Source organism: Pavona decussata, unplaced genomic scaffold, assembly GCF_977016875.1.
Source record: "Pavona decussata unplaced genomic scaffold, jaPavDecu1.1 SCAFFOLD_260, whole genome shotgun sequence".
NCBI classification, from domain to species: domain Eukaryota; kingdom Metazoa; phylum Cnidaria; class Anthozoa; order Scleractinia; family Agariciidae; genus Pavona; species Pavona decussata.
Genome location: NW_028145663.1, coordinates 2,220,603 through 2,241,570, shown reverse-complemented (window position 1 = coordinate 2,241,570; position 20,968 = coordinate 2,220,603). Strand labels below are relative to the sequence as shown.

At 36.3% G+C, this 20,968-nt stretch overlaps 1 protein-coding gene across 1 annotated transcript; it reads left to right on the top strand.

Moving 5' to 3' along the window:
- The first annotated feature begins 1,324 nt into the window (after nucleotides 1-1,324).
- Nucleotides 1,325-11,233, top strand: LOC146456272 (uncharacterized). The gene is made up of 6 exons (XM_085093425.1): nucleotides 1,325-1,389; nucleotides 2,730-2,743; nucleotides 4,429-4,528; nucleotides 5,562-5,631; nucleotides 6,158-6,230; nucleotides 10,435-11,233. The coding sequence occupies exons 1-6, from the start codon at nucleotides 1,325-1,327 to the stop codon at nucleotides 10,455-10,457; spliced, it is 345 nt and encodes a 114-aa protein (XP_084949551.1). The 3' UTR covers nucleotides 10,458-11,233.
- The last annotated feature ends 9,735 nt before the right edge of the window (nucleotides 11,234-20,968 follow it).

Here is a 20,968-nt window from a genome sequence, read left to right as displayed (position 1 = left end):
TAATGCCACATAGTATTACAGTTGTTTTAAAAACGCTTTGTGTGATCTAAATACCAACTGCAATTCCATGGGACGTACTGTCGAGCTACTCTGCGTAGCTGGCGGTATTGTCCGCGCGAGAATTCAAAGCGGCGTAAAAGTGCGAGGACGAGCACTGACATAATCCCAACTTGGCTTCACTGCTCGTTCGTCCAACTTTAGCTTTCGCCCAACACATGCATTGGAATATCTGGAACCCGAAAATCTTATCATACGTTCATCGATCAAATAGAACACCTTGGCTTCGAAGGTGGTCTAATGGAGAGATAAATTTAAACAGTATCCGTATCTGTCAGTTTTTCGCTGGGCAACACTGACAATGATATAGATAAGGGGATCTGACTCACGTTTACTATTGAAATGTAATCAATTTAGAAACGGTTTCTGTCTCCAAATTAAAGGTGATCAAACATAAGGATCAAAGCGTCCGTATAAAGCACAAGGTATTCTTCTTAACAAATGCTTTCTCCTGTACATAATTAAGTAATTTCCGGTTTCATTTCCAGTAACACAACGATAAAATATCACGCAGTCTTACAGAATAAAACTATTCAATTATTTCAATTGCGAAGGGAGGATAGTTTTAAAAATCTGCGAAGCATACTATGTAATAAATGAGGGCACATTAAGCATCCTGCGAAAATGCGAAAATGCCATTAGGGGCATCTTGTATAGAAATTAATCAAGACATATTGCTAGACCTTGTTGACTTCGCCTTGCAAGAACAACCAGAAGACAACTAAATGGTCGCTGTTTCCCGGGCATGGTATAATGGCTCTTATACGATGGCCGCTAAGCCAATCAAATGGTTGGAATTACATTGTACAATGATCATGTTCTTTTTTTAATAATTGGCATTAGTCAGCTCTGAGGCTTAACACAACTTTGTCTGTTACAAGAAGCTGTTTGAGGTTCTTTACTTTGATTGTCTCTGGCCAAGTTCAGCAAGTTGAAGTGAATGTCAAGTGGACGACACAATGTTCTTAGTAGGTTCAAATCCTTTGCACAACTCAGGGGCTTTGTCCACACTAATTCGCAGAAATTTGAAAACGCATCTTTTTTTCTCCAGTTTGGCCTTCTAGCCCGACACTTAAACAGCATTTTTTTTTTACCACCGGAAACAGATCTTATATAATAATAATAATACATCGACCAGACTAATCCGTCCGGAGAAAACAAGATGGGCTTTCAAATTTATACGAATTTGTGGGGACAGAGCTTAAAACCTCATTGAGCGCAATTTAAAACTGCGAATAGAGCACACAGCACCCACTTGTATAAGAAGATGACATTAGGAGATGGCAATCTAGGAGATCAGTGGACCAGGGAGATGATTGCCTTTTTGGCGATGTAGTCAGCCAAATTAAGGTTTGGGAGCTTATTTTTAGTAGTTGTCTCGACGAACCAATTTTTTCCAAAGTCACGCTTTTGATAGCATTCAATCGTTTTCTTTACCTTTCCGGCTAAAAACTAGATATTTATTCCTTGTTTTTAATTCGGAAATAACACAACCTTTTCGCTCAGAAACAATTCGAAGCTCATTTAGCTTGGAAACCTACCTGGCACGTGCAGTATCTTTCTCTTTGCACGTGCAAACAACAGCGCGTGAAATATTTTGCGTAATTGGCAGCGATTGGCTTCAGTTACTAATTCATATTCATGCCTAATTTTGCAAGCATCTCGCGGATTTCTGAAGCATCTCTTCGAAACATCGGATGAACTGTCTTCTTGAAATTACAAGCGGAAAATGGTAAAACTGGAAGGCGTTATTGAAGGAAAGAAGTTCGCATAAGCGTAGAAGGTAAGCCCCGCTTTTGGAAATATTGCAGGCTTAAGTTTGTCCTTTCTCGCTAACTTTTAAAAGCACGTGCTTGTTATTCGCTCAGAGCAGCTAACTTGGAAACTTGTCTATAAAACAGATATTTTGGCCTCACTTCTGCTTCGTAAAATACACTACTTTGTTAAAATATAATACGACTTTTATGTATCCTTGTTATTTCAGCATTTTGAAAGAATGTTGAAACTGTTCTGCTTAGTCAAAATTGTAGGTTAAGAATGCTAATTTTTGAAGCCATTGACGCGCGCAAAATTTGCAAATCATTTACATACATGGAAGAGTCATTTTTAAATGCTGTTTGTTAACAATAGGAAAGAGAAATAGGAACTCGCATTGTATTTTCAGCGATAACATTTTGTAGAAGCGGTTGAAAATGCATATAGCTATAATTTTATTATTGAAAGGTCTGGATAGTAGCAGATATGTCGATATTCTAAGAAACCACACAACACTTTTTAAATTTAAAAACAAATTTCGACAGAAACTCCAATCTGTCCCATCTTCAGTTTAAATTACAAAGCACATTGTCAAGTTTCCTTTGTGCTTATACTTAATTAGCATTTTGTTTTACACTCTTTATTCAACTCTGTGCTTTGTAATTTAAACTGAAGATGACAGAAGTTTCTGTCGAAATATGTTTTTAAATTTAAAAAGTGTTGTGTGGTTTCTTAGAATTTTATTATTGTTTTGACAATTGCAATCGATCTTGCTTTGTTGCAATTTTGTTGAAATTGGATACTGATTCTAAAAATCTGCTTTTCAGAAAAGCTTGGTCAAGTAGATTTAAAGTACGGCAAAGTGGAAATGTGACGATGGAATCACGAAGAAGGCAGTCTGGAATCACTGAATAAAGACGAAACGGCAAAGGTGAGAACTTTTCAAATGATACAGTCAGTTTCTTTTACAAAGATTGTAGCATATTAAAGTACAGAATACTTTTCTGGCTTCGCAGTGGCTGATGTTGGATCGGAGCTATGATTTAATCAAAAACTGCTTATAGAGAATAACAAATGGTAGCATGTGATTGGGACGCGAGGTTGGGGAAGGGAGAGAATAGAAAGTGCCAGCATGCAATAAATTTAAACTGACTGGAACTTCTTTAATACCCTGGAAAAAGCCACTGAATTTGATCTGATGCTGACGTGACACCGTTAGCGAATTTGCTGCTCTCTAATTGCATAGTGTTAATAGTATTGAAGTTATATGGATGGGTAAAAAAAAAAAAAAAAAACAATACCAATCGTGTATTGGGTTCCCGTTTTCCCGCGCTTGGCGCCAGCTAGGGGTATTTGCTTCGAATTCTGATTGGTTCATTGCGCTGTTTACGTCTGTTGTGATGGGTAAGAGTGATAACTTTCGTACTGGTTTAAGGACACTCTGCTCTTCTTAATGACTGGAGGGGATCTTAGTGAAGGCTGAAGAAGTCCTGATTTGAAGATGATCAGAATTTAAAATTTGAGATCAATAACCTTTGCACTTCCTGGTAAATAACATTTCCACCCTACCTTGACCACCGTCTTAAACAATTCGTAAATTAACATTTTCTATCATTACTGGATGAGTTCCTAAAGTATCTTTACTGCTAAACTGAGTTCTATAAAAAGTTAGTTGAAGCCTTCATTTAACTTTTTATGCCTAATTGAGGAATAATTTACCGTGATGCCCCTTATGCTACTCGGACAGGCCAGGGAAGGGACGGGGGAGGGGGGGGGGCTTATTAGAGAGGGGAGCTTGACGAAAGTGAGTGGAGGTCTTAATTAAAATGATGAGTTTTGAACAAAATATAAATTAGCTTTTCCAAACTGCAACCACTCAACTAACTGAGACATAGCACTAACGGGTTGTGTATCACAGATGTCATTTTTACCTTTAGTTGGGACAATAATAAGTCTGCACATTATTGAGGATCAAGTATTCGGACAGGGCCCAGTTGTTCAAAGCCCGTTTAAGCTAATCCTGGATTAACGAGAACTTTGATTCTAGTTTATTTACTTACCAGACAATAAAGATTCTTCCAAAAGATTTTTGGCCCTCAGTTTTTACTTTGACTTTTCTTTACCTTTAGCTCAAAATTAGCCTTTAAAACCATTTTTAACGAGCGAGATGAAAACCTCGATTAACTTCTAATCGTGGATTAGCGTTAATCGGCTTTCGAACAACCCGACCCTACAGTTTTGAAGCATTGATTTTGTGTCTCCTAAAATGGTAAATAATAGGAGGAGTGGGCTTAATAAAAGAGGAGGAGCAGGTTTATGAAAATATCTGACCTCAAAAGGAGGCTTATTTATGTTTTGGCGAATACAGTTCACATGAAAGTCGAATTATTTAACCCGCATTTGTTTCGATTTTTCGCCGTTGATCTCTCAAAGTAACAGTTTCTCCTCGTTGATTTTGTGGTTATTGGGTTAATTTAATAGTATTTTTAATGTTTTTCTCTGGAGGCTGCGACTGAAATAGGACTTCTATAGTTGGGCCTTCTTTTATTGAGATCACTCAAGACATAGATATAGCATTTGCCGCAGAATAATCAAGTTGATTATTTGAATTTTTAGGAGCGATAATCAGAAGAGATTTGAAAGAGGAAAGAAGAGAAAAGAATCCAAGAGAACAAGCTGGTATTGCTCGATTAAAGAAAGAAACATTGCAGCCAAGGTAAGAACTTTGAAACTGTTCAATAATTTACTTTGAAGTGGGCGGTGCACGTCATAAAGATTTGTTTTAACTTTTTGGGTCTAAACTTTGTTGATATTTTAAAAAACTGTTTACTTTCTGTTTGAGGAACTTTGATAACTGGTAATTACTCTGTAGTATAGTTCTGGCAACCAAGTCTTTATTCATTCTGTAAGAGGGTGGGTTAAGGGCAACCTATAGAAGTGTGGTTAGAAAGGCCAGGAGGACTTCTTGTTTCTTTTACTTCATAAAATTCTAAAGTATAGCCCCGATCCTCCTCCCTGGCCAGGCTATACAAAATGCACATTGATATCATTGACAATTATAGTGGATGCCTTAAATTAAAGTTTTGTAAGGTATTAATGACACTTTGAATATCTGAAAATGTTTATGAAGGTGAAGAAAAAGGGCGGTGTAAGGGGAACCTATAGTGCATAGAAGATTAGATTTAAAGTCCAGAGGATTTTTTTTCATTATCATTATCTCATAAAATTCTACTGTTCGCCCCTTCCCTCTCACCCCTCCCCCACCTCACCAATTCCCCTTTAATAGGACATTTCTCAAATTGCAAATTCTGTGTTGACAAGAAATGATGATTTGCGATTTGTACAGTTTTGATTCTTATGTGATCAAACTAAGCATATTTATTTTACTTTGTTGACCGCTTTTTCGGAGAAACGTCTTAGTTAAATTTCAGAGTCCCAAAAGGGTGTGGGGCTTCAGGGTTCGGGGCCGAAACAACGCAGAGATTTAGATTTCCAAGACAGAAAAATCAAAGCTTCAAAGCTCAAGGGCTCGATGCCTTTAATCTAGGGCTACATCTCCCCAGAATTAGCATCTTTCAGTCCGGGCTTCAGGCTTGATCAGCTGTCCGGGCTCCATATCAAAACCTTTGGGACTACGTTGTTCCAAAGACTTACACAACCCTCCCCACTCCCTCCCCCCTCTCCGCTTCTCTATTAGGATCCTGATTGTTACTTGCATTGTACTAAAAATCGATCATTTTATTTTCAAGGAAACATGTCTACTTTATCAAACTGAGAGAAGAAGAGGGAATCATTAAACATGTGGAAAAATCAAGAAAGGTAGGACCTTTATAATCTGAGAGTCTTTAACGAATACTTGCGGATGTGCTGAGAATTTTCTTGTTTGACCGGGAACCTCGATTTGAAATCGGTCACTCAGTGAAAAGTTGGTATGTGGGAGGGGGGTAGGGGTGTGGAGGAGGAGCATACTGGTACTTGGCAGTGAAGCGCGTGGACTAGGGGCGAGGTGTTGGTGACCGAGTGACGGTTGAGATTAACGGCTGGGAAATCAAATAGACGCCTTGCTTCTATTCTAAAGTCAGTTCAGAGTTGATAAATAAATGTACATCACTCCTCAAAAAACACTTTCAATCATAAACTCTAGTTTATGTGGTTATGCAATTTCCTCTTTAACATTGACAAGAAAAGGAAGGAAGCTTGTTAGGATCTAAGGTCATTTTTGAAGACGTCCTTTACCAAATTAAACATCAGCGGTTAAACTGGAAATTTTGGCATTTTGAAGTTGTAACAAGAAAGCACACGTTGATGTTTCATTTGATCTTTATTTGATGATTTGTATTTTCAGGAAGTTAAACAAAAGACTAAATCAAAGGGAACAAGGGGGAATCATTGGATAAAGAGGACACACCACAAACAAGGTAAGAAGTAAAATAAACTAAAATAAGTCAGTTTTTGAAATGGTGGATTTCACTGAATTTGATTTTGTTCAACCGATTGATTCCAATTCTACTTGAATGGATTGTAATTTGAATCGATTAATGAAACAGACGAATCACCAGGGAAAAGGAGTATTAAAGTCTGACTGATGTCGGCTGCTAATTTTTGAAAATTGTCGGGCACTGAATCTTTTCCGAACCTCGGCTTACAACCGCATAAATTTGAAATTGATCATCTGTAGCTGCTCAATTTATATTTTTGGTTTAGAATTTGGGCCAGTTTCTAATAATTATGATGATGGTGATGATGATGATGATGATGATGATGATGATGATGATGATGATGATGAAAGCGCCTTTTATCGCCAAAGCAAAAACGCCGTAGTCTTCATCCAAACTGGTCGTTATCCGAATATTTTGGCCTAAACTAAAGCAAGTTTTAACTTTCCGATTCTCTGAATCTGTTTCTGTTGTAACTGATCGCTCAGTGCACTTATTGAAAGAGCCACCGTTTCGTGTTTCATGTCATTTATTTTCTATCAGAATTAGCGCAAAAAACAACCTGGATTTAAAAAGTGGTGTCATGATGACTCCGAAACGTCGCTTAATTTTATTGGGGAATTTATCACATTTTTTTTTTGGATTAAGACACTGAGGAATGCAAGGCAATCTGGTTCACCCCGGACAATAGGTGCTGTTCTCATACTGGTTCCTGGGCATTTTGTAGTCTTGTATGACACAATGTTTTGGATTGAAGTAAAAGTCTTTTCAAGAGTTTGATTCGTAATGGACTTAAAAAACGAAACATTAAAAAAAAAAAGCAAAAATCAACACGTGCAAATGTAGTTTTTGAACCATTGTTTTGTTTTCCACCTTCATTAGGCTTAGAGCAATTCAATAGTTTTAGCCGTGACTTTGTACGTCAAATTGTAAATCATCATTTGTGAGAACAAGGGTCTAGTTTTCATCACATTACAATTCGGAGCATAGACACGTGATCATAGTCTTAACCTTAGACTTAATTAGTAAAATCGGTTGCCATAGCAACCAAAACAACAACAACAAAGAAATAAATGGCGTTGATTTGATATGAAGCAAATTTAATTTTTTAATTTTTCTTATTTTTGAAACTTGGAAAAAATAGGTTACAAACAAAGGGGAAAAAAAGATGATTTACATACAAACCATTTAATTTTCCCATTCAATAGTATTTTTAATTATTTTGTTGGAAGGTGCAGGTTGTCGGTGTAAAGCGCTATACTTTGTAATTTACAAAGAGATTCTGATCGATCCAGCACATGAACACTGGAAAATCTTCGTTTTTACGAATAAGTGTGTTATGTAATCAGAGGAAACTGTTTGGAAGATTTTCTCTTATTTGATGATAATGCAAACAGCTTCATTTCTAATTAGGGTAGGGTTGAAAGTTCGTCTGTTTCAAGCATGGTTTTAATGCTTTTCAGCCTGAGTCAGTGGGGGAGGAGAGGGAAGGGAGCAGGTGTTCCTGCTTGTTAACTTTTCAAGACCTTTAAGAATGGGGGTCTATAATACGGCCCAAACTGTTTTCTTCTTTAAAATGCACAAATTACCTCATCAACTTAATTATTTAAAAAAAATATTTGTTTTCCTTTCGGAGGTCCACAAAGTGGATCGATGACGTCAAATCCCATGAGAATCAAATCATTTGTTCTGCATAGGCGCCATCTTGGATCTCTTGATATCTCCAGAACAGAAAAGCAAATTGGTTCAAAATTTACCAAAATCAATAAAAGACGAACCAATGGTGTAACAAAGTAAAGGTGACGAGAATAAACTTAAAATTTCTCATAAGAGGTCAAAAAGTTCAAATTATAGAAAACAGGCTGTCAAAATCTTGGAAAATCAATTGACTTGACCAATCAGTTATATTATCAAATTATTGCCAGATAAAGTTTGGAAAAAGTCAAAGCGTTTGGTAGTCGGTTAAAAAGTTATGAATATTTTAATTCAGCTTGGGCAATTTTTAAACCCACTCCCCCCTTCCCCCTCCACCACTTCGGCAAATAGGGTAAATAGAAGACAAAAGGAGCATGATTATCTCGCGTCAGGCATTTTTGGTGAATTTTTCTTGACAAATAATGCGTTTTAAATGCTAATGTAATGACCTCTAAATATTTCAGTGACGGTAGAAAATTTTTAAAATCACTGTCAGAATATTCTGTCTAATTAATTTGGCAAGCTTTTGACAAAGACCGAGATAGTACTGTCATATTGAGACATATTAATCTTAATTAACGACCAAAAAGCATATTTCAACTTACTGTCAATTGGCTAGCTTTTTTAGGCTTTTTTGTCATTGAAAGGTGTGCCCAAAGCAAAAATAATTGGCAACAAGATAATGTTTCTTAGAACAAAAAAAAAAATAACATATTTTGTGAGGTTTTCGGGAATAATCGAATTTTAACAGGCAGAAGTTTGTAAACAATTTTTAGCAATCCTGGGGTCTGTTTCTGGAAAGTCCCAGTAACTTACCAGGCCCGATAACTGATTTTGGTGATAAACGTTTTTTAGCAGAAGTCAATTCTTGTTAGCTTACAATACTAAATTTTAAAATCTTATAATTCTATGATAACATTGGCCAAGTACCATGTCTGTAATCACTGTATAATCGGCGAAAAAACATATCAAAATATACTTATCGGGCCCGGTAAGTTACCGGGACTTTCGAGAAACGGGCCCCTGGTTCGCCCACAGAGATGAACATAGGTCACATATAGGTCACTGTAGTGCAATCACACAGCAAAATAGTGCAATGAACTGATGTGGACAATTTTTTTATAATTAACAAATATTCTAGACTTCTTAATTGGTTTGGTTGATTTTTTTCCAGTTGTAGTCGCGAACAGTTTTTGGTTGAGAAGATCATTAGCAGTATCGTTAAACTTAGATGTGCATTCAAATTCATAGCACCTGTTGTAACCGGTCCGTTCAGTTTTATTGATGTTCGTAGCATGAAGAAGACTCGCCATCTTACGATTTCGAAGTTGAAATTCGTCCAAAAATCTTCACGCTAATTCAGTGCGCGCAACTGGTTTTATTTATCTAGTGCCTGTTTTATGTGTCTTGAATTTATCCTAGGCAAAGAAGAAAATGAAACATAAGTTTCAGCAGAGCCGAATTATCTCTCTAACGAGAAAAATGGATAAATTTTACTGCGCGATTGGTCTCTTACAAATGCCCTAAAATTTAATGTTAGTTTTTTAACGTAAAAGTACCTTCACCAGGATTGCAGCTTTTTTTTTTATAAATATGCTCAAAAAGCACAAAAAAAAAATCATTCAAAAAACGAAACAAAAACGAAACAAACAAGACAATTATTTTTAGAAAAATAAAACGATTTATGATTTGAGAAAATAAATACAAAATTGGTCGGCTGCAGCGGGGCTTGAACTCCAAGCCCCTGGAAGCAACTTAAATTAAACGACGGCAGATGTAAGGCCGTCGTTCTCTAATTCAAGGCGTGTGCTTAACCATAAGACCATCAAGGCTTTGCATGAAAAATAAGGGTGAAAATTCGCTAAAAATAGGTTTTGGGTCCTATTGTTTTCAATGAATCTGTTATCTTTGATCAGTCATGTATTATTTTAAAATTAGTCCGTGCAGTGTCAGATGCGTGCAAATTGTGCATAATAACAAGCAATTTTAAAGACAACAACATGCAGTGACAAAAAATTATCGAGAATTTGCGAAGGTTGTTTTGCGACTTATTTTCGTAGAGCTCAAGAATCGCTGTTTCGTTTACCTTTTTGATGGAGCAAAAATTGATTGGGTTTATGACAATTTCTCTGAAAAAAGACTGATTGCCAATATTTATTTATTATTTTTTTTTTTTTGTAAAATTGTTGTAGCTGATGACTTTCACCGTGTGCAAAACAAATAATTCAAGATGTCATACGCTTTTGTTCATGACGGTTGTTGTCTTTCTGAAACATTTGAATAAAGAAACAAGCATGGAGTTTAATATAAAATAGACTTAATCTGTGGAAAGGTGCGTTCCCAAACATTAAGCGAAAATTTTAAACCGAACGATAAATCGAACATTGTCTTGATTTACCGTTAAATTTCTCAACTGATATCAAACGAAATGTAAGAAGGCTGTTTATGTTGCAACTTGTGAATAATTAATGTCGGTTTTCTTGTTTTTCAGTTGTTAACCTCAAGTTGGATTAAACACAAGGCAAGGAGCAAGAAGAAAGCGCTAGTAAGCATGGGAAGAACTCAAGGTTACAACTGAACACAAGCGAGAATGAACATCGGAATTTTCTGGACGCGTTTGAGGTAGAAAATTTAATTTTAGGATTCAGCTCGATCGGTGCTAAACATGAAGTTCCATTTTGAAACGAAGGACAAAACCCTCAAGCTGCGAAATGGACGTTAAAGTTTTAATAACAAAATTCAAAAAACAAACTGAATCTGTTTTTAACTAAATTTCCACTTAAAACACCGCATGGTATTTTAGATTTTAATTTACCTGGCTGGTAACAAGTTTTGATTGCATATAAATTGGATGAAGACACGTTTGACTTGTTTACGTTACGGTTCAAAAAGTGCCATTACTTTTAGATTGGAACTTCTTTTTTACAGTGTCGATTCAGTACTCGAACGATAGGTATTCGCGATCACTCATAAGTGCGCGATACAAAATCTCCCACTTGTACAGCAGCTAGAGAATTCCTTGTTTCTTGAAAACGTCTTTAATTTTGGTGAAAATTCATTTCTCTAACTGGAATCCTCTCTAAGTCGAAGGTGCAAAATTTTACTCAAAACACAGAACTTTATCATTTTAAGTGGAAAATATTATTCTAGGACATGATTGAAATTCAGTTCCTTGAAATCCTAGAATTTTTTCGAATCTAAACTTTCTTAACAGTTTAAGCACTTCAACGAAAAGTATAGTTTTGAAGGCGTATCAAAATATTGTCAGTAGGAAAATGTTAGCTTGTATCGTGCACTTATCATTTTCTTCGGTTTCGTCAATTCGTAGATCTTTTTCTAGTCAGTCATTTTCATGGCTCGAATGTAGCGTTTGTCTGGAAATCAAAGTCTTTGTACACATTTGATTTGGCTAAACATTTTACCAAAAAACTCCCTGGAAAATTGTTATATCAGTCTTTTCAATTTAAAACTAAAAATGTTTACATTTGATTTCCACACAAACGCAATTCACACCATATTTCTCAGTACTCTTGAAAACAACTGATCGACTGCTTCGATTTGCCAAACAAATTTACCGAATGTTTCAAAGGAAATCTTAGTTTGAAAAAACTTCAGGACCTCGGTCAGTATTGTATTTTAAAGATCGTTTATCTATTGCTGAAGTTTTCATTCTCCAAAAAAAACTTAGCGCTGAGCTGCAGTTAATGTTTTCCTTGAAGCTTTCATTTTCCAAACAAACTTAGTTTTAATTTTTCGTTGTTGACTTCAGTAATTCGTTTCACAATGTTGTCAACAAAAATAGTTTAATATTTACTTTTATTATCACTACTTAACTAGTTAACAATAACTTGTAATTTACATCAATTAGTCAATAAAGAATTTAAAACTTAATTATTTTATTGTTCTTCTTTATTTGTCTTGTGTTCATTTACAATAAATGAAAAAAAAACCCGGGCTTTTAAAAGGGGCCTGGTAACTAGCCATTTTGTAGGCTATCTCTTTTAATTTTTTTTGCCTAGGAGAGGTTGCCCAGAAGAAAAAAATTCCTGCACTTTTAAGGCGGCCGTCTAGCACAAAATCAAAAAAATATCTTGACTTTTGAAGGGCAAAATCCGGCTTAAACCTGCACAGATTTTTCCCGCCAAAAGACTTAGAATTTTTTTGACTAAGTACTAGAATACCCACATCAAAAGCACAGCACTTTTTTTCTTTGTAAAGGCAATCAATCATAGACAAAATATTAAAAAAAAATAGCATACAAATTACTAGTTTTCAAGCACCCTTTAAAAGCGCGTTTTCCTTTTATTTTGTCTTTAAGCCATTTCAAAAGCAAAGACTTATTAAATTTTCTCGACTGAAATAAGTACCAACAAATTCCAAATACTTAGAATTTGACTTTAATACCTTGGAGCAAGAAGCTCTTTCTTTCACATAGAATACAAACGTTTCTCAATTGAAAACTGAAATAATTTTATACCAAGAAAAATGCACTTTCTGGAGCAAAACAACATGTTTCAGGGCCCGGTTTTACTTAAACTAAAATGAAGCTTGTCCAGGTTAAACGCCAGCATTAAATTCAAATTTTGTCTAACAGTTTTGGACTTTGCTTACAAATAAATGTAAACCTTACTAATTTGTTCGTATTTCATTCGACCTCCTTGCTGTACAATCCGATATTTTTGACACAAAATGAAATTTTTCCATAAAAAAAATCAAAATTTGATGGAAGATTATTTCTTTAAAACTTCAGATACCAGGTAGAACATTACTCTGCTGAGAATTTAGCAGACCTCAAACGGTGAATAATAACCTTTGTACTTTTCTTTGTAAATGTTTGCCACTACCGACAAATGCATGAAAATATAAACCGCGTTAACACCTTCTTAGCTTATCTCAATCACTCAGAATTTAGAAGCAGAATTTTCTGCCTGGATTTTAAAACTTTTAATTGTCAACTAAAAAATTCTAATAAGATTGAAAGCTTGAAAGACGGTTAACGCTGGTCCAGGTTGACCTTTTACTCTGTACAATCCGTCATTATTTTGAAACTGAAGTGAAAACTGCGTGAAATTAAAAACAATAATAAATAGGCAAAATCCGTCGACAAAAATCCTTTGTAAAAGTGACTATAAAAATAAGCGAAAAAACGGAACGACGTTTCGGTGTCATCTTGTCATCTTCTCTGTTGGATTCTTTACTTGATAATGGTGCCAAGATGACACCGAAACGTCGTTCCGCTTTTTCGCTTATTTTTATAGTCACTTTTACAAAGGATTTTTGTCGACGGATTTTGCCTATTTATTATTGTTTTGAACTTCACGCAGTTTTCACTTCAGTTTCAAAATAATGGCGGATTGTACAGAGTAAAAGGTCTAACCTGGACCAGCGTTAACCGTCTTTCAAGCACAGGATTACCATCGTCTTTGTGTGGTCAACTGTGCATTTAAATGGTAGAGTCGGTTAATAACTTAGGAAAGTCTATTATTAATAATATTTTTTTAAAAAAAGTGAGACGCTAATTTTATAACCGATGCAGCCATTTAAAAGCACGGTTCATCACACAAACAGAGGCTGGTAAACTGTGGTTCAACTAACCGGGCCCTGTACTTACAAACCCTAATGCCTTTCACCCCCAATGACAAACATTTCGTCCAAACGCGATGTCCGTTAGGCATCACAACTTGTTGTATAAAAACGCCTTGAAAGACTGTATACTGTTCTGCATTAATCGAGGAAGATGCCGGAAAGTCGTTTCTGTTCTAACAAATTACTTAATACGCCTTTGTCTTATCTTAAGTGCCACTTTAGTTATCCTGTATTATTATCTGTCGTTTGTGTCAGCATGTTTACGTTCGTTTGTTTTATTCCTGTTTCTCAGTCAAAGTTTTGCTTTTGTTTTTCTACAGTTTGTCCTCGCGTGAATATACTTATTTTGTTAGTTTCCCTGTAGTTATGACTGAGCTAATTTACTATGTTCTGTAAGCAGTTATTTATACCGATATTTTTTCGGTTCATTTCAACAGTTTTGTCCTTTATTCTGTGCAGGTTTGATCTTTTTTTGCTAAATTAGTTCTTCATCTTTCCTTTGTAATTGTCCCTTTGCTTTTAAAAAGTGTTTGAATTTATAAAATTGCTTTTCTTCCGATAGTTTAATTTGCTGTCCTTTTCTGAATCAGGTTTTCCTAACTTTTTCTTTCTTTCTCTATGCTGTTTGCCAGATTTTGCTTTAGTTTCTTTCCACGCTTTTGTCTTTTTTCTTCACCGGTTTTCCTTCCTTTTTTATACGTAAAGAGGTTTGCCTACGCTTTTCTATAGTTTTGCTTTGGTTTTCCTGTCATAATTTGTTTTTTATCTCCTAAAAACGTTCCTTTGTTTTCCTGAAATGTTTTCCTTTTTTTTATTTTTTGTCGTGTTTGTTTTTCTCTAACATTTATAATAAAGATGATTTTGTTTCTCAGTTTTTTTATCATTGTTTTTCTCGTTTTCTCGTTAGACATTTCTTCCTTTTTCAATTTTGGCTACTTTAGGTTGCTTTTGTTTGTTTGGCTTTATTTGTGTTTCGTTTTTCTCTTAATTTTCTGTTTTGTTCTGTTCCTTTTTTCACCCTAGCTAAGTGTCCCATTCGTTTTTAATTTTTTTTTGTGCCATAACTAATGATTCCCCACAAACGTTTTCTCTATCATAATTTTGTTCCTGTTTCCCTTGTTGTAGTTTTGCATCCATGTTTTTCCATTGTATTTCTCTGTCTTCCTGTCAGTTTTGTTGTGTCTTTATTTTTGTACGATCTTTCATCTTATTATTTTCACTTTTTCTCGTCAATTTTTTTGTCGTGCTATTTTTGTTTTGTTTCTAACTAATTTTTTTCCATAATCCTTCTGTTGTTTTCTGCCATTTTTAGCTCCAGTTTTGTGTTGTTGTTTTTTTCTCTGCCATGTTTCTTGTATTCCGACTGCTAAATACATAGTTTTCTTGTCGTTTTACTCTCATAATATAATCGCATTTTCGCCCAATTTGTGAAAAATTAGATCATTGGGGAAGTGAAAGGCATTAGAGCGACCATATATAAACATAATTTAATATATAAAATCTTATAAGAAGGTCTGATTGCATAAAAAAAACTTTAGTCCGTAAACACAAGATGATTAAGACGAACTGAGGAACGAGGAATTTTTGACAGAACGCGTCAACCCTTTCTCTAGAATCAGGAACTCCTAACTCTTGTAAGAAGGGTGTGACCCCTTTGTGGATTGAATCTACTGAGTATTCTCTGTGGTGCTATTTATTATGCTGTAAACGGTGGTTCTATTTCATACTCCTCAACGCGCTGTACAAGATGGTTCCAGCTTCTGAGTCTGTGGATGAAATTCTCACGTGTGACCATTCAAATGATAACTACTGAACAACACTTTCCTGTCTTGCTGTTTATCTTGTAGTATAAGATGGTTCGTACTTTTTAGTCTGTGGATTAAATCTAAAATTGTGACTATTCTAATGGAAGCGTCTGAGTAGTATTTTCATTTTCCGGTACTTATCCTGCACGACGTGTTTCTGTGCTTTAAATTTCAAAGTGTGGCCATCCATAAGATGTTCAGCAGTCCTTTCCTGTTGTATTGTTGATTGTGCAATACAAGGTGGTTCCAATTTTCGAGTCTGTGGATAAAATCCTAACGTGTAACCACTCATATGAAAGCTGAGTGCACTTTCCAGTGTGTTGCTGTTTAAATTATGCTGTACAAGGCAGGTCCGGTAGGTCTTGAGTCTGCGCATACAATCCAAAACAGGTACTGTTTATATTTCTGTACAAGATAGTATAAACGTGTATGAAATTCCAGTGTGCCAATTCAAATGAAAGCTATCGAGCAATAATTTCCGATACAAGGCGACCCTAACTTTCGAGATGCCTGTGGATGGAATCATTAAGTGTGACCATTCAGGTGAAAGCCATTGAGCTGTACTTTTCTTGTGGTACTGCCTATTATGCTGTAATAGGTGGTTCTATGTTAGGATGAAATCCTAAAGTGTGACCATTCAAATAAAAGATATTGGGCGCTACTTTCCTGTGGTGATGTCAAATGATTATGTTGTACAAGGTGGTTCTAGCTTTTATGTCTGTGGATTAAATACCAAAGCGCAAACAATTGGATAAAAGTTTTCTGTTGTGCTGTTTGTTATGCTGTACAAGGTAGTCCTACCTTTTGAGTCTCTGGATAAAATCCCAAAGTGTAACCATTTATTTAAAAGCTACTGAGCAGTACTTTCCTGTGGTGCTGTTTATGATGTTGCACAAGGTGGTTCTAGCTGTCGAGTCTGTGGATGAAATCCTTAAGTGTGACCATTCAAATAAAAGCTACTGAGCAGTACTTTCCTGTGGTGCTGATTATCGTGTTGCCCAAGGTGGTTCTAGCTGTTGAGTCTGTGAGTGAAATTCTCGAGTGTGATCATTAAAATGAAAGCTAATGAGCAGTACGTACTTTCCTGTGGTGCTGTTTATGATGTTGTACAAGGTGGTTCTCGTACAGTTGTTGAGTCTGTGGAAGAAATCCTAAAATGTGACCACTGATTTAAATGAAAGCTGAGTAGTACTTTCCTGTGATACTGTTTATTGTGCTGTGCAAGGTGGATCTGCGTTTCTGTGGATAAAATCCTAAAGTGTGACTAAAAAGGATGAAAGCTACGGAGCAGCACTTTCCTGTGGTGCTGTTTATTATGTTGCACAAGGTGGTCCTAGCTGTTGAGTTTGTGGATGAAATTCTAAAGTGTGACCATTCAAATTAAAGCTACTGAGCAGCACTTTCCTGTGGTGCTGTTTATTATGCAGTACAAGGTGGTTGTAACTTTTGAGTCTGTCAACGAAATCCTCAAGTGTGACCATTCAGGTGAAAGCAACCAAGCAGTACATTCCCGTGGTTCTGTTTTGTGTCTGTGGATGAAATCCTAGAGTGTGACCACTCAAATGAAAGCTACTGCTTGAGCATTGTTCTCTTTCAGTGTGACCCATAATTCCGTTCAAGCTGGATCCGAACGTTTCAGTCTGTGAACTGAAATCCGTAAATGTGACTGAAGTCCGTTATGTGAAAGGTTATGAGCTGTACCTTCCACTGGTTGTATTTGTTTCATGCTAATTCTCAAAAGCTTGCTTGTTCTTGATACACTACCAGTTGAGAAAAACCTAGTCCACTCTCTCAGACCAGTAGAAAGCTAAGTCACTATGTGGATACGCCGAATGTTTTGCGCTTACCCTAAACTAAGCATCCCCAATCAGACCTTCTTATAAACGGAACTATAAATACCTAGGATCAGTTGTTCAAAGCGTTCTTACACTAATCCAGGATATCAGCAGCTAATATGCGTCACTTTACTTCAGTTTCTGGTTTGACTCGATAGAACAATAATGATACCAAAAACAGCATATGTTTCTATTAATCTGTCAAAGTATAAGTACAACGAAGTGAAGGCGAACCAGTGCCAGCCAGCGTAATTAAGTTGAATTGTTGGCGGGCGATCCTGGATTGGCATAAGTCGACTTTTGAACAATTGCACTTTGGCTCGTAGTGAGTTACAAGAATTTATCGCCGGAAATGACCATTTTCGCCCAACTTTTCACCTTATCTCTCCGTTGGGGCGGAGGGAGATTCTGCCCTTGGTGACTTTGCACCTGAACAACTCTGATCTTTTTTAATATTTGAGCAAACGGAAATTCGGAAATTTATCTGGGAACAATTTGATGTCATCGGTTACTGTTCATTGACTTTGACGTTTCCATGGCAACCAGTTTTTGACAGATCGTGTTTTCAGAAAATGGAAAATCCGTTTTTAGAATAAAGAAAATTTACTTTTCTCTCTGTAAATGTTTTTTTTTTTTTTTTTAGCCCATATTAGTGTTCCTTTATTGGTTCTGATTACGTTTCGTTCAATTTCGGAGCTTTCCTAAAGTTTTAGGGAAATCCAGAAATCCAACATGGCGGATCCAAGATGACCGCCATTCGATAATCATGATGTCCTTACAACGACATTTGACGTCATCACTTCACTTTGTGGACCTCTAAGGAAACATCCGCTCCCCATCCGTCCCCAGAAGACAAAAAAGCACGGTCTGCATAGGGTTACCCTGGCCATAATTCCAGTATAACATTAATCGTTTATGATTTCGCTTAACACCGGCGATAAATTTAATGTAATTCTTCCCTAAATTAATGTTAAGTTTATTAAGCTAGAGTAGTTAACCTTGATCCCAACGTAAGCAGTCCTCCGTTTGCAATCTGCAGTCCAATCCACTCCATACACGACACTTTCGAGACTTCTCTGACAGTCCAACTAAAACCAGTGAAAAAAAGAAATATGCCATTAGGAATTATATTATAAAACATTTTCAGCTGGATTCGTCAGCGGTTGATTTTCAGTTTTCATTTCAAACAAACTACGAGACATACCAGAGACACTACTGAACACTTGGCTAAGTTTATTCCAGACAAACTTTGCGTCCGTGGTGTAAAAACGGCCGTTTTAAAGAAAATTACATGCTTCTCAATTAACTCACCTTTATAGCTGCCTCCAAAAAGATCATCAAGAAGTTGTCTTTCTAACTTGTGTTGCTCTCATTCTTCACATCATCATTCATCTGGAAAGGAAGTTATAGTGTTAAGACGTGCTGTGATAGTTCTGTTATCCTGCTCGAAATCAGCGTTGGTTCTAATATCGTATCCTATCCTGTTTAAACCGTTCAGTTATAGCTTTAATAGGCAAGTATGAACACTCAAATGAAAGGTTCCGGGCAGTACTTTCCTTTGGTACTGTTTATTGTATTGCTGCACAAGGCGGTCCCTACTTTTTGAAACCCTTAAAGTCTGAACACTCAGATGAAAGCTGATGCTGTAAAAGGTGGTTCTAACTTTTGGGTCTGTGGATGAAATTTTTAAAGACAGTGTGACCATTTAAGCGCAAGCTACCCAGCATTGTTGATGAGATACTGTCGCGTTTTTAATTTTTGGCAAAAACGATTTCCCTGGGTGATTTTATAACGTTTAAATTCATGTACTCTTCTGATCGATCGAATGAACAGAAAATAAATGATACTCACCTATAAAATCGAAGAAATTCGTCTGCTTGTCTTTTTGCTAAAAATACAGCATTCTGCCTGTGGATACCAAAAAAAAAAATATATTGAAAAGAGTAATGCCATTTTAAAATTTAAGCTTTTGTAAAGCTGTAATTAAATTTAGTTTAAGCTATACATGTAGTTACACTATGATGTGAATAAATTGATGGCTTTAGTTTGGAAACACAAAATTTGTTCTTCACTTATCTTGGCCCACTTTAATTATTGTGGCGAATCAAAGTTCTTCATCTTAATTTTGAATGCAGACGTAATTTGTATCCGAACTAAACAATTACTGTTTTCATTTAATTTGTAAAATTTGTGATCAAATTGTGGTGACAGTTGGGGTAAATGTCATTAATTTCTCTAATTGCTGCTGTATAGGGTGATTACAGCTTTCACGTCCTTGGATGAAATTCTGAAGCTTGACCAGTATTTCACTTCTGTTCGATCTTCATTGCAAATTAAGAGCGTCTCGAAGAAAACAAGATATAACAGCGAACAATAATGTTAGTTAAATACCTTCGGTGTAGCAAATGTCCAAAGTCTTCGAATGTTTAGCCACGCCGTGTTTGCGGCAAACTTCGGTCCAAGTTCAATCTTCGCCATGGTGTGTACCAAACGGCAGCCTTCTGTAATTCCATAATGATCTGCCATGAGGTTATAGACGGATCATTCCATGGCATAACATGGGTGAATATTTTGTCCGGGAAATAACTATAAGAACGTATTTAGGCTTCACCGTTGTTCGTCCTGCTGTAACGTTCCTCGTGGTAATAGGTGAGAGAAAAAGACGAATAATTTAGCCTTAATCTACAATTCAAATGCACAAATGCCCTCGATCTCGAATTTCTCAGTCCGCTCCTCAGTGAGATGCAAATTTGAAGCTACCAGAAAGGGAAGGAAACAAGGGCAATATAACCTGCGCATGATTCCTGGGGCAACGAGTAAGGGTAAAATTTAAAGCCCAGTAAAATCATCATTTTGGGTTAGTTTCAAACGCCGATAACTGCCCACCAGTTTGAAATACAAACTGGCAAATGCCTAGCCTGCACCGCACACGGGCTTTAACCCTAGGTAATAACCGTCTCAAAAGCACATTTTCTTTTTTCATCAAAAAATCTCAATTATTTTAACGTTTCTAACAGGGATAAGAACCACAGAATCGCAAGCCGTGCGAACAGGGAACAATTCAAATCACATCACCTGGACATTTGACACCTTCAAGAGACAGCTCCAACCCAGGGTTATTTTTCAGGTTGTAGAACTAGTGTCGTTGCTTTGGCCTTTGGGTCAGTTCTTTGAGTTAGCGTTCGATTCGGGTTAGAGTCGGGGTTTGCGCGTCCACAAGTCACCTTCTCATCACACTGCAACACCCAAAGGTAACTAGCCGTACGGTGGTGTTTTTGTTCGCGCCAAAAATAGTTTCCCCTGAGAGGTTAATTTCGAAACTGACCACCCCCTGACTTGCACTTTGGGCTTTGTTTTGAAATGGAGCTCTTGAAGGCTTGTGCCAACTACTTTCTCCTACTAAATCCTTAATCTTTGCTTTGAATAACATAAAACTTTCTAGTGTAACTAGTACTAAACGCTAACACCACTTTTCGGAGTCTGCGATATCGAAATGTGAACTACAATGGAAAAAGAAAATTTCCTTAACGACTGAAGGGCGCGAAAAATAACATTCAGCTGAGAATTTTGCTGACCATAAAAGTTCACCTGAAGGCAAATGTCTCCAAATAGTTTGCCGTGATTGCAATTGTATTGAAATACAGTATAATGATATATATTAAATGAAGAAGAGTAAGAAAAAAAAAAAGAAAACAGGAACATCCAAATGAAGCAACGAAGTTGAGAGAAACGAAAATGAGAGGTTAACGTTTAACGTTTAACGTTAATCGTTTTTATTTTTTATCTCGCTCGTTTAAAA

Bases quoted from the DNA above. Each gene is read 5' to 3' on its own strand.
- LOC146456272 (XM_085093425.1), top strand. From the start codon at position 1,325: ATGACATTAGGAGATGGCAATCTAGGAGATCAGTGGACCAGGGAGATG. The intron at 5,632-6,157 runs GTAGGACCTTTA...TTGTATTTTCAG, and splicing joins ATGTGGAAAAATCAAGAAAG to GAAGTTAAACAAAAGACTAA. The intron at 6,231-10,434 runs GTAAGAAGTAAA...CTTGTTTTTCAG, and splicing joins GAGGACACACCACAAACAAG to TTGTTAACCTCAAGTTGGAT.